Source organism: Coenobita brevimanus, chromosome 75 (assembly GCF_032717465.1).
Source record: "Coenobita brevimanus isolate Jiangsu-jjx chromosome 75, ASM3271746v2, whole genome shotgun sequence".
NCBI lineage: Eukaryota > Metazoa > Arthropoda > Malacostraca > Decapoda > Coenobitidae > Coenobita > Coenobita brevimanus.
In genome coordinates, this window is record NC_137028.1 from 17489921 (window position 1) to 17503223 (window position 13303).

Here is a 13303-nt window from a genome sequence, read left to right on the forward strand (position 1 = left end):
CCATACATATATTGAACAACCATGGGGACATCACACAGCCTTGTTGCACACCCACACCGATCATGAACCATTCGTTTAGATGCCCATTAACTCTTGCACATGCTTCACTACCGTCATAAAAACTCTTGACAGCATCTAGCAACTTACCTACACCATACATGGGGCAAAACTTTCCAAAATCCTTCTCTGTCCACTTGTCATATGCTTTTTCCTGATCTACGAATGCCAAAAACACCTTATGGTCCTTCTCACAAGCCTTCTCCACTATCTGTCCCACTGCAAATATTTGATCCACACATCCTCTTCCACTCCTAAAGCCACTCTATTCATCACGCGCTTGGACTTCTGATAACTCTCTTACTTTCTCTATAATAATTCTTCCATATACCTTCCTTACCACACTCAATAAACTTATGCCACGATAATTCTTGCACTCACTTCGCTCATCTTTATTTTTGTACAAGGGTACAATCACAGCCTTTTTTCACTCTGCTGGCATAGCTTCACTCATCCATACCTTATTTCATATCCTCAACAAGCACTCCATTTCTCTCTCGCCACTACACTTAATCATCTCTGCATACACCTCATCCACCCCAGCTGGCTTTCCCATCTTTCAGCCGCTTCACAATGCCCTTCACCTGTGTGAGTGTCACGTCTCCTGGTAATGCATTCCTCCTCTGCACACCCCCAAAACCAATCATGTTTACAGCTGCTCTGTTCTCTCTACTCCCATTCATCAGGCTTTCAAAATACTCTTTCCATCTGCTCCTAACTTCATCCCCATGGGTTAATAATCGACCACCTACATCCTTCACACCATCACATTTCTTTCCACTTTCATTTCTACATTTCTGCACCTCTTTCCAGAAAGACTTCCTATTTTCAGTGTAGTTTGCATTCATTTTTCTTCCTAGGTCATCATTTACCTCCTCCTTTTTCCTCTTCATTAGTCTCTTTATGTGCTTCTTGCTCTCAGTATATTCAGTCCTTATTTCAATTAAATCCCTGTCCTGTAATCAATCTAGCCACTTCTTCCTCTTTTCCTCCACTGCTCTCTCAACCTCATCATCCCACCATGCCGTACTTTTCTTCTTTGTTGTTACTCTTGGCACACCATACACCACTTCAGCATTTCTAACTAACCAATCCCTATATGCATTCCACAGGCTGTCCAGCTCCATTTCATTCCAATTCACCGATTCTAACTCATCCCCTACTTTGGTCCTGTATTCATCTGCCATTTCTTTGATCCTCAGCTTCTCAACTTTCAGTCTTTCTCCATGACTGCTCCTCTCTCTCCTGGTCCACCTCACTCCTCTCAGCTTGATCTTGCTTACCATAATTATATGATCTGACAGACCTCCACATCGTCCTCTCACAGCCCTCGTATCAGCAACCATTCCCAGCATCAACCTCTCTACGAGCATGTAATCAATCAGGCTCCTTTCAACACAATCCCTGTTCCCTCTATCCCATGTATATTTATGTGCAGCTTTGTGTATAAAATACGAGTTACAAATGCACGACCTCCTTCCCTGACACATACCCTTCAGTCACTTCCCATTATCATTTTCTCCTGGTACTCCATTACAACTCATTACTGTATGTTATCCTCAGGACCAGTGCCTACTCTTCCATTCAAATGAAATCAAGTAATGTCAAGAAAATAACAAAAGAAATGTGTGATCTACCGTAACTAATGTGACTGTGTGCAGCATGAGTGTTTATAGTGCCTTATGCGAGTGTTTATAGTGCCTCATACCAATATGATATACAATATAAAAAAACAAGGAATGAAAATACATAAAATTAGCATGGAACCCCAACTTCACATCATCATAGTTCTGACTGTGGCCACATTACATAACCCAGGTTGTGCTTTCATACTACAAGTACTCCATGCATCCATCCACTCCACACCAAAATGGACTACAGTAAAACCTCACTATATCGGACTAATTGGGGCCCAAGCCAGTCCGAAAAAAGCGAAAGTCCGATAAAAGCGACATAAGGACTCCCCCCTCGACGTCCTCCTCCTTTTGTTATGCACAAAGGCTTGCTTGTCATTCATGCATTTATTCTCTCTATCTCTCTCTCTCCCCGCACTGGGCACTTCTATTTTACTTCACATACTGTATTTTTGTCTTTGTCGTCACCTTCATCTTCACCTTCCCATTCATTTTTACCTTCACTTTCAGTTCACTCTGCCATTCACATTCACTTTCATATCCTCTTCCATGCTCATTTCACATTCACCTTCACACTCACTTTCAGAATTTCCCTTTCACCTTCACTTGCAGTCTTACTTTCTCATTTTCACTTTTACCTTTACAATAATTGTAAGGCAAAAGTGAAGGTGAGTGAATAATTATTATTCACTCACCTTCACTTTTGCCCTCCCTTCTTTTACTATCACATTCACTTCCACCTTCACTCACACCTTCACCTTCACTTTCTCTCACCTCCACTTTCACCTTCATCTTCACTTTTACATTCATTTTCACCCTCACTTTCACCTTCATTTTCACCTTCACTTTCACCATCTTCACTTTTACATTCATTTCCACCTTCACTTTCACCTTCATTTTCATTCATTTTCACCCTCACTATCACCTTTCACCTTCACTTTCACTTTTGACTTCACCTTCACTTTCACATTCACTTTTTCACCTTCACCCTCATTTTCACCTTCCACCTTCACTTTCACTTTTGACTTCACTTTCACACTACATTCACTTTCACCTTCACAATGCCTTCACGAACCTTTATTTTTTCATTCACTTTCGCCTCTCTCTCCCAGAGACAGAGAGAAGGGGAGGATATATAGAAGGAGAGAGAGAGGAGGGACCAAGGTTATGCCTATCCCCCTCATTTGTTTATGCAAAGGGGACGTCACTTGTCATTTCTGTATTCATTCTCTCTCTCTCTCTCTCTCTCTTGACTTCAACATTCCATATTCACTTGTGTGCTCTCTTTCACCCTCACTTTTACACTCATTTTCAGTTATTTTCATTTTCAATTTTACCTTCTCTCTCTCTCACCGAAGAGGGGATGGGGAGGAAGAGAAGGTATGGAGGAGGTGAGAGGAGGGACCGATGTTAAGGTATCTGCTCCGTTTGTTTGTTTATTTGCTTATTCCAAGAGAGGACTGCTTCTGGTTTTATTGGACTTTTCCTGACGCATAAGAATTTAATTCACTTGGCTCCTCGAGTCCGATAAAAGCCAATTCTGCTATACTGAAGTCCGTTATATCGAGGTTATACTGTATCTATCAACAGCAGCCGCTGATGGTATCTGAAGTTGCCATCTGACGCAAATCTGGGTGTGTTGGACAAAAAACACCTGTTTTGGGCAGAAAACAGCTGAGGTGAGAACTTTTACTATCACTAGGCTTATTTTAACTATTTTCCAAGTCTATTCATGGGGGGGGGGGGAAGAAAAAGAAAAAAAAGAAAAGGGGGTGGGGGATGCTGGCACTGGGGGCCAGTCAGCCTCCCACACCCTTGGCACTGAGGGCTAAAAAACTGACGAAGGCTCCAGCACAATTTGGATTATCTATAACTTCAGCCACTTATGAACAAGGAGTATGAAGGCTGCAAGAGGACTACATGAATCTGAGTTAGTGCCCTTATTATTGTATGGGTGTAAGACTGGTATGGCATGAATGTGAGAAGTCATGAGAAAGACGAGTGGAAATACGACTGCTTTGGAATATGAGTGGATTGCACAAAATGGACAGTATTAACACCCTTGTACATGGTATGTTTTCTGTAAGTTTGTGGGACATCATCAGGGAAAATGCTGGGAGGGCAGCCTGGACTCCCACACAAAGGAAAACATTTCTTTGGAATTTATTTGCCCCGGAAATTGGTTATATTGGTATAAATTGCATACATCATCATCATCATCGCTGATGTTTATACTATATGATAAGCTAATATAAACACACAAAACTGATGAGTAAAACTACCGAAATGCGGTGAGAATAATGTTCAACAGCGAAAACTACTTCCCAACACCCTAGCACAAAATTCTGCCAGAACCATGCAAGAGCTATGCATTTGCCTTGATGCAGGATCTCACGAGCTTTCTCATGGTGTTTTTGGAATTCCAATAAGACCAACAGTTTTCGAGTAAATCGCCATAAATCACTCACACACACCCGTACTGAAAGCAGCGAAAAAGCCAACTGTTTGAGAATGTTGGCCTTGAAATTGACATCCTCCCCTATTACGCACCAAAGACTGACACACTTCATGCTAAAACTTAATTTTTGGTGAATATTTTTGTCCAAAATGATCTGAATGGCTTCCCTTCAGATCAACACCGAAAGTGCATCAAAGTGCGTCATCGGTTACTCTTCAGCCTAACAGTGTTTTGATGCGTTCTGCGTCATCATGCATGAGAGAGTTAAGAAACATGCTAATTTCTGGAAGATGCAAAATAAGTATATCTGTTGATCACAGGGTAGAACAGAATGTACTTACAGTAGATGGTATGGTACAGTCACATGGAGGAAATGGATACTGAAAGGGTGGTGAAATGGATATATATATGAGAGTCTGAAGGCAGAAAGAAATGTGGTAGCTCAAGAAAAAGGTGAATTAATATAGTACATGAATGCATGAGAAAGCCAGGTACTGAAGCTGATGAACCTAATGAAATGACATGCATTCAAATTGTTGAGAAGCACATCACAAGGATTCAGTACCTCTATTATAAATTACCTGAAGAAAAAAATCCCTCTACCCAACATGTACATGTCAGTGTATCCATAAACAGATAATGAAATATGGGCCTGTGAGGTGGTGCCAGAATTCTAAAGGTTTCCATAATATGTAACTGAAAATGTGGCTGCTCATATAACTGGGCATGCTGCTGATAGTTTTCTCACCTTGATGCTTTTCTTTTTTATGTACCTGGACCCTCCCTCACCCCATCTTTTTAAGTAAGAATAAGAGCTGAGATGATGATAATGTCTGAGCAAACAGGTGGTAACTGGGTGAATTGAATTTCATACTGATCTCTACCTTTCTTGCATACACATCACCTACTCTCAAAATTTTCTGCACCCCTTTCATAAAACGAATGGGATGCTTAAAACTAGTTTCTTTTTCAATAAATAACTAGGCACTTAATTTCTCGTTAGTGAATGTGTTAATCACTGTACCAAAAACTCTACAAACACCAACTGTGACTGAATGTATGGATTCACCCACTTCAGATTTAGACTGTATAAACTGATGATTAAAATGGTTGGTAATAAAGCATGGTGGAGAGTTAATAAATACCTTCAAATGCTGGTGCAACCTTATTCAGACACAAATAAACACAATAAAGTAGGTCATCAGGAGACAACACTATCACTGAACGGTAGAAGTTGGCCAGGATTTCGATGGTTCTCAGACGCCCGCTGGTGTTTTCTATTAGCTCCATGGTCTTGGCCAGAGCCAAGTATGGCACCCTAAAACATTAAAGAAACAAAGTTATACTTCTTTAACAACATCCCTACAAAACAATAAAAACAAATACTGTATACCAATTATTCAATTACAATTACCAAACATGAAATGTACAATGCTGCAAACTAGGAAAATGACAAATGAGCAAATGAAAACTATGAATACAGAACAATTACCCAAAACTAAAGTGACAGTCAGGCTCCTACCTACTGCTCAGAACTCAACATTCACAAAAATTTTGGTCCCTGACTCAACTGCACATATGGAATCTGCAAATGTTGTTTCATTAAAATGCATGTCATCCAAAACGATTTTGGTTCAAGTTTTAATAAGGTCTATCTTTTTATCACATTAGTCTAATTTACCCTACACCCTTACATGCCAGGTATATGGTATGCCACATACAGCACACCCTGTTATCTGAACTCCCATTAGCTGATAAATCGCAATAACAAAGTGAAACAAGTTAGGACAATCTCCTTGATTCGTTGCATTACTCCTGCTATGATGATGAAAGTGGCAGACGAAACGCCCACACGCATGCCGATACACACATAAGCCAACAGTCACCTATTGAAGCCAAAATGGCAGCCAATGTTTACATGCACATTCCAATGCTTCTGTATAAGCCTTGTAGCTCTCAATCACTCATTTGAACATCTGAGCTGCTCCATCCCCCATCTCTCTCTTCCTCTCTCGTGTCCCACAACAGCAATTGCATCTCATGTTCATCAAGCTATTACTCTCAGGGGGTACCTAGGTTAACGAATCGGTCAGGACCTCGCACCACTTACGGTTAGTTGCACTTGTTTTGGGATTTTATTGTCTTACTTCTACTCCACCTCTCTTATTGCTCTTCCTATCATATCCATAGGTGATACAGTGAAGGAAAGTGGTTAGGTACGGCATTAGAGGAGGCCTAGGAGACAGTTTAGTTTTTTCTTTTTTTCCCCTGTCAATTTTGGGTGGGTAACCCTTGGTCTCAAACATAACCCCACTGAACAAGTTATAATCATCCTGGTATCCGACATATCGCTTTCCATTACCCCACCAGATAACAGGCGTGTGCTGTATGACTACACATGCTTACACAAACTATGCTCCTTTCCAACACTCTACTGGCAGTTATGGAGAATAAATAATAAATAAAGAAAGAAATAAAGCTAAGTATGCAACACAAAACTGCAAACATCCACATACATTAAGCTCCTCAAAGGCACTATGTACAACCATTCTTGCTTCTCACAGGCACTATGTACAACCATTCTTGCTTCTCACAGGCACTATGTACAACCATTCTAAGCACTAGATATCACTATACCTACTCCAACGCATAATGACAAATTTCCACAAACACTATGCTCCTCTGTGATAGGTGGTGGCGACCATCATCCACTCACTTGATGCAATGCTGCCTACTTCTTCCTTAGCCTTTATCATTCTTTTTCTGTGCCTGCCCTCCTCTCTCCCTGTTTCTCCCATCTTTACTGTCACTTCTTATTGCTTTTCTTTCCTTTGCAGGTGGCTTTACATTGAGTGACAAGCCAAATGGTTTTCTATAAGTCAAGAAACCATTTATAACGCAGGGTGGTAACCATATGACCAAACATACACGCTCCCTATGTGTTAACAAGCAGGTTGGTGGAGGGTTAGTGCCCCTCCCTGTAAAACAAATAACTCAAAGTCAAATGGCCACCCCTTATGGGATTATGGTGTCTGGCAATAGACAGATAGATTGATTGACTATGCTCCTCTCACTCTTTACAACTTACTCTATGCATACTACGTAGTGGGCTGACAATATGTGTCAAATGTGCTTGGATATCAGCAGATGAACAAGGTTTTGCTCACATCACCAGTAATTATGCATGGCTCTGCAACTGTGTTGATAATGGAGCTTTTAATATTACTTATATTGTTATTTTACATGAATGCTGAGTTCTGATTGTATCTGTATCAATAATAAACTCAGATAAGACATTCTCTTCCTCTAACACACATACATATAAAGCACTTACTTATCAGATTTCTTCCAAGAAGCATCATCAATGGGGTGATACTTTTTCTTGCCAGGGTTATACTCTGCTCCGGCATCCTTATTACTGCCTGTTTTTGGCTTAGGGGCAAATGGGTTAATCTTTGGCTTTTTCTCAGCCATTTCAGCAGATCCAGCAATATGGCCTTCGTCTCCGTTTTCCTTCTTCTGTGGCTCTTCAGAATTTTTCTTGGGTGTGGTGTCCTTAACAGATGTTTTGCTATTCTTTGGAGAAGAATCTACTTCCTCAATTTTTTCCGTTTTAATCTTGGGCGAAGAGCCCTTTTCCTCGGACTTTTCTTTCTTTACTTTGGGTGACTCTCTTTTCCGAGCTTTTTCCTTTTTAACCCTTGGTGTTTTGTTGGTTTTCTTAGGCTCCTCATGTTTTACTCTCTTCACAGGTGAGGAACAATTTTCTTCTTCTAGCACTGCTTCTTTCGCTGGATTCTTGAAGTCGGGAGATTTGCTCTTTCTGTTCTTCTCTGCGGAGCTTGGGATGCCCTTGGTGTCTGATATTTTCCTATTAGATGCCAATTTTGCAGCTGAAATATTAAGATGACTGGTAACACATTACACATTATTCATAACACTAAACTTATACACTCATGTACAACTCGAAAGCAAGAAAGCCACTCAAGGTACAGGTGTTATTTTCTGACATAGTTCTCTTTAACCCCTTAACCGCGGGGCGTCACTTTCGTGACGCTTGGGAGCAAGGGATCATACCGCGGGGCGTCACTTTTGTGATTCTGTGTTATTTTGAATTCACCCGGGCTTCCAAGTGGGGGCTTGTATCATCTATCAGTACTGACAATGTCCAACACTAGTCAGCACTCCTAATCTCATCTGTACTCCCATCCATTGTTGACAATTTAGCCATTTCTCCCCGTTCTTGACTCCCATCCCTACCCCCCCTCCATTACCCTATCCTCTCGCCTGCCCGGCCATGCTACGCGAAGTAAATCTTCCCTGGAATTTTTCACTGATTTCATCCATTGAAATAAGCCCTATGTCGTATTCTTATACCAAATAATATATACAAGAAAGAAATCAGGTAAGTGAGAGTGCCATACACCTGGAATTGGCTAATTATCACCTGACAACACCTCACGTGCACTCGTTCGCTAATTTTCGCTGTTTTTTCCCCTTGAAATATGCCGTATAATCTATTTTCGTAATAAATATACATGTAAGGAGGGAAGGGAGAAGCCTAAGTGATATTTACATTCACCTGGAACTACCTAATTTATAATGTATTGTCTAGATTTCCTGCCAATCATATCAGTGCTACACAAAGCTGTTTCAAGATTTAACATTGGTAGCTCTGATTATATATCTCCTAAGTAGGCCTCTAATCTATTTTCGTAATATATATACATGTAAGGAGGGAAGGGAGAAGCCTAAGTGATATTTACATTCACCTGGAACTACCAAATTTATAATGTATTGTCTAGATTTCCTGCCAATCATATCAGTGCTAGACTTAGCTGTTTCAAGAAGTAATATTGGTAACTCTGAATAACCCCTAAACAGGCCTCCAGGCTGGCTGGCCCTGCGTTATCAGTTTACTCTCATCTTCCGAAGTGAGAGGACGTATGTTTCTTCTTGCTGACTTCAAGGCCTTTTTCACCCCCATGCAAATGGCTCTGTGACCTTTACCCCCTACTAAACCTCGTGTGGAAAGAGGTAAAGGGCTGACAATTGATAAAAGAGTGACTACGATCTTTCTATTGAGTAAAACAGTGCAAGTGGAATTGTAAATAATGTGTAAATAATGTGTAAACAGCAAGTGAAAGTAATGAATGTAAATATACGTGAACAATGGAAAATAGTTTTATAAGTTATTTCAAGTGACAGTGCACAACACAGTGTAAATAAAATAGAAATGTAAATAACGTAAATAAAATAGAGAACGTAAATAGAAATGTAAATGAGTAGTATTATAAGAATACGAGTATATACCCTAGGAGTAATGAAAGTGAAAGTTTCACTCTAGCATGTCTGAATGCTATGAGTTATGACAGTGAAGATGAAAGTGACATTCACTCTCAATGCCAGTATACAGGACGAGAAAGTGAATGCTACGTATTTTACTGAAAGAAATTGAATCCCTACAGTGACAATAAACTAATACTACTGAAGGAAACTTATGGATAAAGACTGTAGATATATAAAAGTGTTATATAGTAATAGAAATATAAAGTGTGAGGGGTTTTATGAATAATAAATGACAGACTACCAAGAGCGAACTAGTGCCAGTGCGACGATCAGAAGCGCTCGTAATTTCCATTGCTTTCACAGTGTTTTTTTTTTTTTGAGTATGGATCCCAAACTACTTGAAAATTGTAAGTGTTTATAGCGTTTGTATCTGGCTGTGGTAATCATATTACGGGTTGTCGGGAAGTGTAAAGTGGAGACTTCGTTACCCTACTTCAGAGGTCTCCACAAGTCCTACGGTAACCGACGAAGGCTCAACAATCATTCCAGGAGAAAGCTGAAGGTATGTGCCATAAGCATATGTAATTTTATTATTCTAGGACTAATAACTGATTTTTGGCAAATATTTTTTGAGAGTCTGTCGGAGCCCAAATAACCCCGCGGCACAAGCAAGTCATTGGTAAACAAGCCCGCGGTGTAGGGGTTAACACAATAACCCTGTTGCCCATGTGCACACATGGAGAGGGAAAGATCAGACTAATCAGACTCGTTGAGGATACAGATAAGAGGATTCAGCTAATGTTATAATTTCCTCTCCTGTGTAGTATAAGCCACAAGGGTGTATGCACAATACCCACTGAACTGCAGGGTTACCACATCTACAACAACAAGAGGGAATTTTCCTGATTTGTACATCCATGGCTCCCATTTTTTTTTTTTTTTCTTTTTTATAAATAACGGAACAGAGGAAGGAAAAACAAATGAGTAAAAGAAAAAACAATCCATACACCAGATTACTGGCATCCTAAGTCCATAAAATATCTGTAACAGTTAGACTTGAACAGCTGTGGGTTGAAATTTGGAGGGAAACAACTCTGGGGAAGAGAATTCCAGAGAGATGAGGTTCGGGGAATGAAAGAATTCTGATAGGCAGAAGTTCTGCAATATGGCTGAGTGACATTCCAGTAATGAGCGCTACCAGACGCCCGTGTAGCACAAGGGAAGGCATGGAGAGGTGGCACCATGGACGCAACTTCGTCTGAGCATTTGCCAAAAAAATATCTGTAAAATAATGCAAGGGAGGCAACATTCCTTCTTACTTGCAGGGGAGGTAGTTTATATGTGACAGGGTTGTTAATGATTCTAACAGCTTTGTTCTGAATTTTGTCTAGTTGTCTTAATGCAACCTCTCCACAACCATTCACAAGGGTGAGCAATATTCAAGCTGAGAGCGCACATGACTCTTATAAATTATAGCTAACTGCTCATCGGAGAAGAAGTTACAGACTCTGTACAATAATCCAAGTTTCTTTAAGGCAGTTTTAGCAAGTGATCTGACATGAGAGGTCCAGTTGAGGGCACTGTTAATTGAGATGCCAAGAATTTCAATACTTTTGGAAATGGGAATATTAGTAACACTGAAGGTAATGTACGAATCTGGCAATATCTGTCTATCAGTAAACTGTATATATTTACTTTTACTAGCATTAAAAGAGACAAGGTTGTTCTGTCCCCATTCACTGATCGTAGATAGATCTTGATTTATGGAGATGGCTGTACTGAGTTGAGAGGTAGAGATATTAGACTTTGTAAATGGGTGTCTGAGTGTGAATGAACTATGTAGTGTTGAGTCATCTGCATATGAGTGAATGGGATTGTGGGTGATAGATAAGAGATAATTAATATGAACCAGCAATAGGGTTGGCGCTAGAACTGATCCCTGTGGCACGCCGGCGTTAACTGAGTGGAAATTGGAATATACATCATTAGGAAGTCAGGTATAATTATTCCCTTGTTCAAAGGAATAAGAGGAAAAAGAAGTGTGTGGTAATCATAGGGGCATTTGTTGTCTTAGTATAATAGGTAAAGTGTATGGTAGGATACTTATTGACAGAGTTAGAGAAAGAACAGAGAAATTAGTTGGAGAAGAACAGGGAGGCTTTAGGAAGCGAAGAGGTTGCGTACATCAGATATTCATTCTCAGATCTTTAGTGGAAAAGTTTCTAGAGAAGGGAAAGAAGTTGTATGCGGCTTTCATGGATTTGGAGAAAGCATATGACAAGGTGGATAGACAAGGATTGTGGAAAGTGTTAAGAATATATGGAGTAGATGGGAAGTTGCTGAATGCTGTGAAGAGTATGTACGATGGTGCGAAGGCTGCAGTGCGTGTGGATGGTGAACTAAGTGAATTTTTCTCTTTGAAAGTTGGGTTGAAACAGGGATGTGTCATGTCTCCATGGTTGTTCAATCTGTACATGGATGGGGTAATAAAAGAGGTACAAGGTAGGGTAGTGGATGTTGGAGTGGCCCTGGTGAGAAAGGATAGTGTTTGGAAACTCCCTGTACCGTTGTTTGCAGATGATACTGTGTTGTTGAGTGACGATGAAGGGGAGCTGCAAGGCTTGGTGGATGAGTTTGAGAGAGTGTGTAAGAAACGGAATCTAAAGGTGAATGTAGGGAAGAGTAAAGTGATGGTCTTTGAGAGAGGTGAAGTCAGTGAATGTACAGCGAGGTTGGATGGTGAGGAATTGGAAAATGTGAGTACGTTTAAGTACTTGGGTAGTGTGATGAGTAAGGATGGAGGTTTGGAGGATGAAGTGCTTGAAAGGGTACAGCAGGGAAGAAAGGTTGCTGCTTCTTTGAAAGCAGTGATAAGAAACAGGGAAGTGAGCATGGAAGTGAAAAAGTTACTACATGACAGTATTGTGATACCAACTCTTAACGTACGGAAGTGAAGCTTGGACGTTGTTGGAAGGACACAAGTCAAGAGTGAGAGCAGTGGAAATGAGTTATTTAAGAGGAGCCTGTGGAGTCACATGGAGGGACAGGCTGACGAATGAGGATATAAAGGAGCGTTGTGGTATTGATGTGGATGTGATAGGAAGCGTTATGAGGAACACACTGAGGTGGTTTGGCCATGTGGAGAGGATGGAGGGTGAAAGACTGACGAAGAGAGTGTATGTGAGTGAGGTGGAGGGGGAAAGAGGGAGGGGGAGGCCGAGGATGAGATGAAGGGATGGGGTGGAGAGGTATATGAGAGAGGGGGGTGTGAGTTGGGAGCAGGGGAGTGAAATGGCGGGGGACAGGGCGACTTGGAGGCGATTTGTTTGTTTGTGGCCACCCCAAACGGGATTGAGGCGTCTGGCAATAGATAGATAGATAGACTTTTACTCTAATTTTCCTGTCACTAAGATATGAAGAAATCAAAGGAACAAAAGATGTTAATCCATAGCAAGAGAGTTTGGACAGCAGGGAACGGTGCCATACTCTGTCAAAAGCTTTAGAGATATCAAGAGCTACTGCATGAGTTTCTCCAAAAAGATCAATTGACTGATGGATGGTATGAGTTAAGAGATTGAGTATGTCAATGGTGGATCTTTCGTGGCGAAAACCATATTGTCTATCACTAATTAAGTTGTTGGATTCAAGATGTTTAACAATGTGCTTACTAATTAAAGTTTCAAATACCTTACCAAGAGAAGATGTGACAGCTATTGGTCTGTAATCGGAGGGGTCAGACAAACTTCCTTTTTTCGGAATTGGGTGGATATTGGCTTCTTGCCATGAATTTGGGAATAAAGAAGTACGTATGCATACTCTGAATAATTTAGCTAGGACAGAGGCAAGTTCAGGGGAACACTTTTTC

The 13303-nt window shown here is 40.7% G+C and overlaps 1 protein-coding gene across 1 annotated transcript in view; it reads right to left on the reverse strand.

Moving 5' to 3' along the window:
- The window catches only part of DNAlig1 (DNA ligase 1), a 95491-nt gene that overhangs the window by 65462 nt on the left and 16726 nt on the right, over nucleotides 1-13303 (reverse strand). The window contains exons 4-5 of the mRNA XM_080278917.1: nucleotides 7484-8042; nucleotides 5295-5467 (exon numbers count right to left, since the gene is read on the reverse strand). Of these exons, the coding sequence (XP_080135043.1) occupies nucleotides 5295-5467; nucleotides 7484-8042 (732 nt within the window). The remainder of the gene's footprint in view (nucleotides 1-5294; nucleotides 5468-7483; nucleotides 8043-13303) is intronic.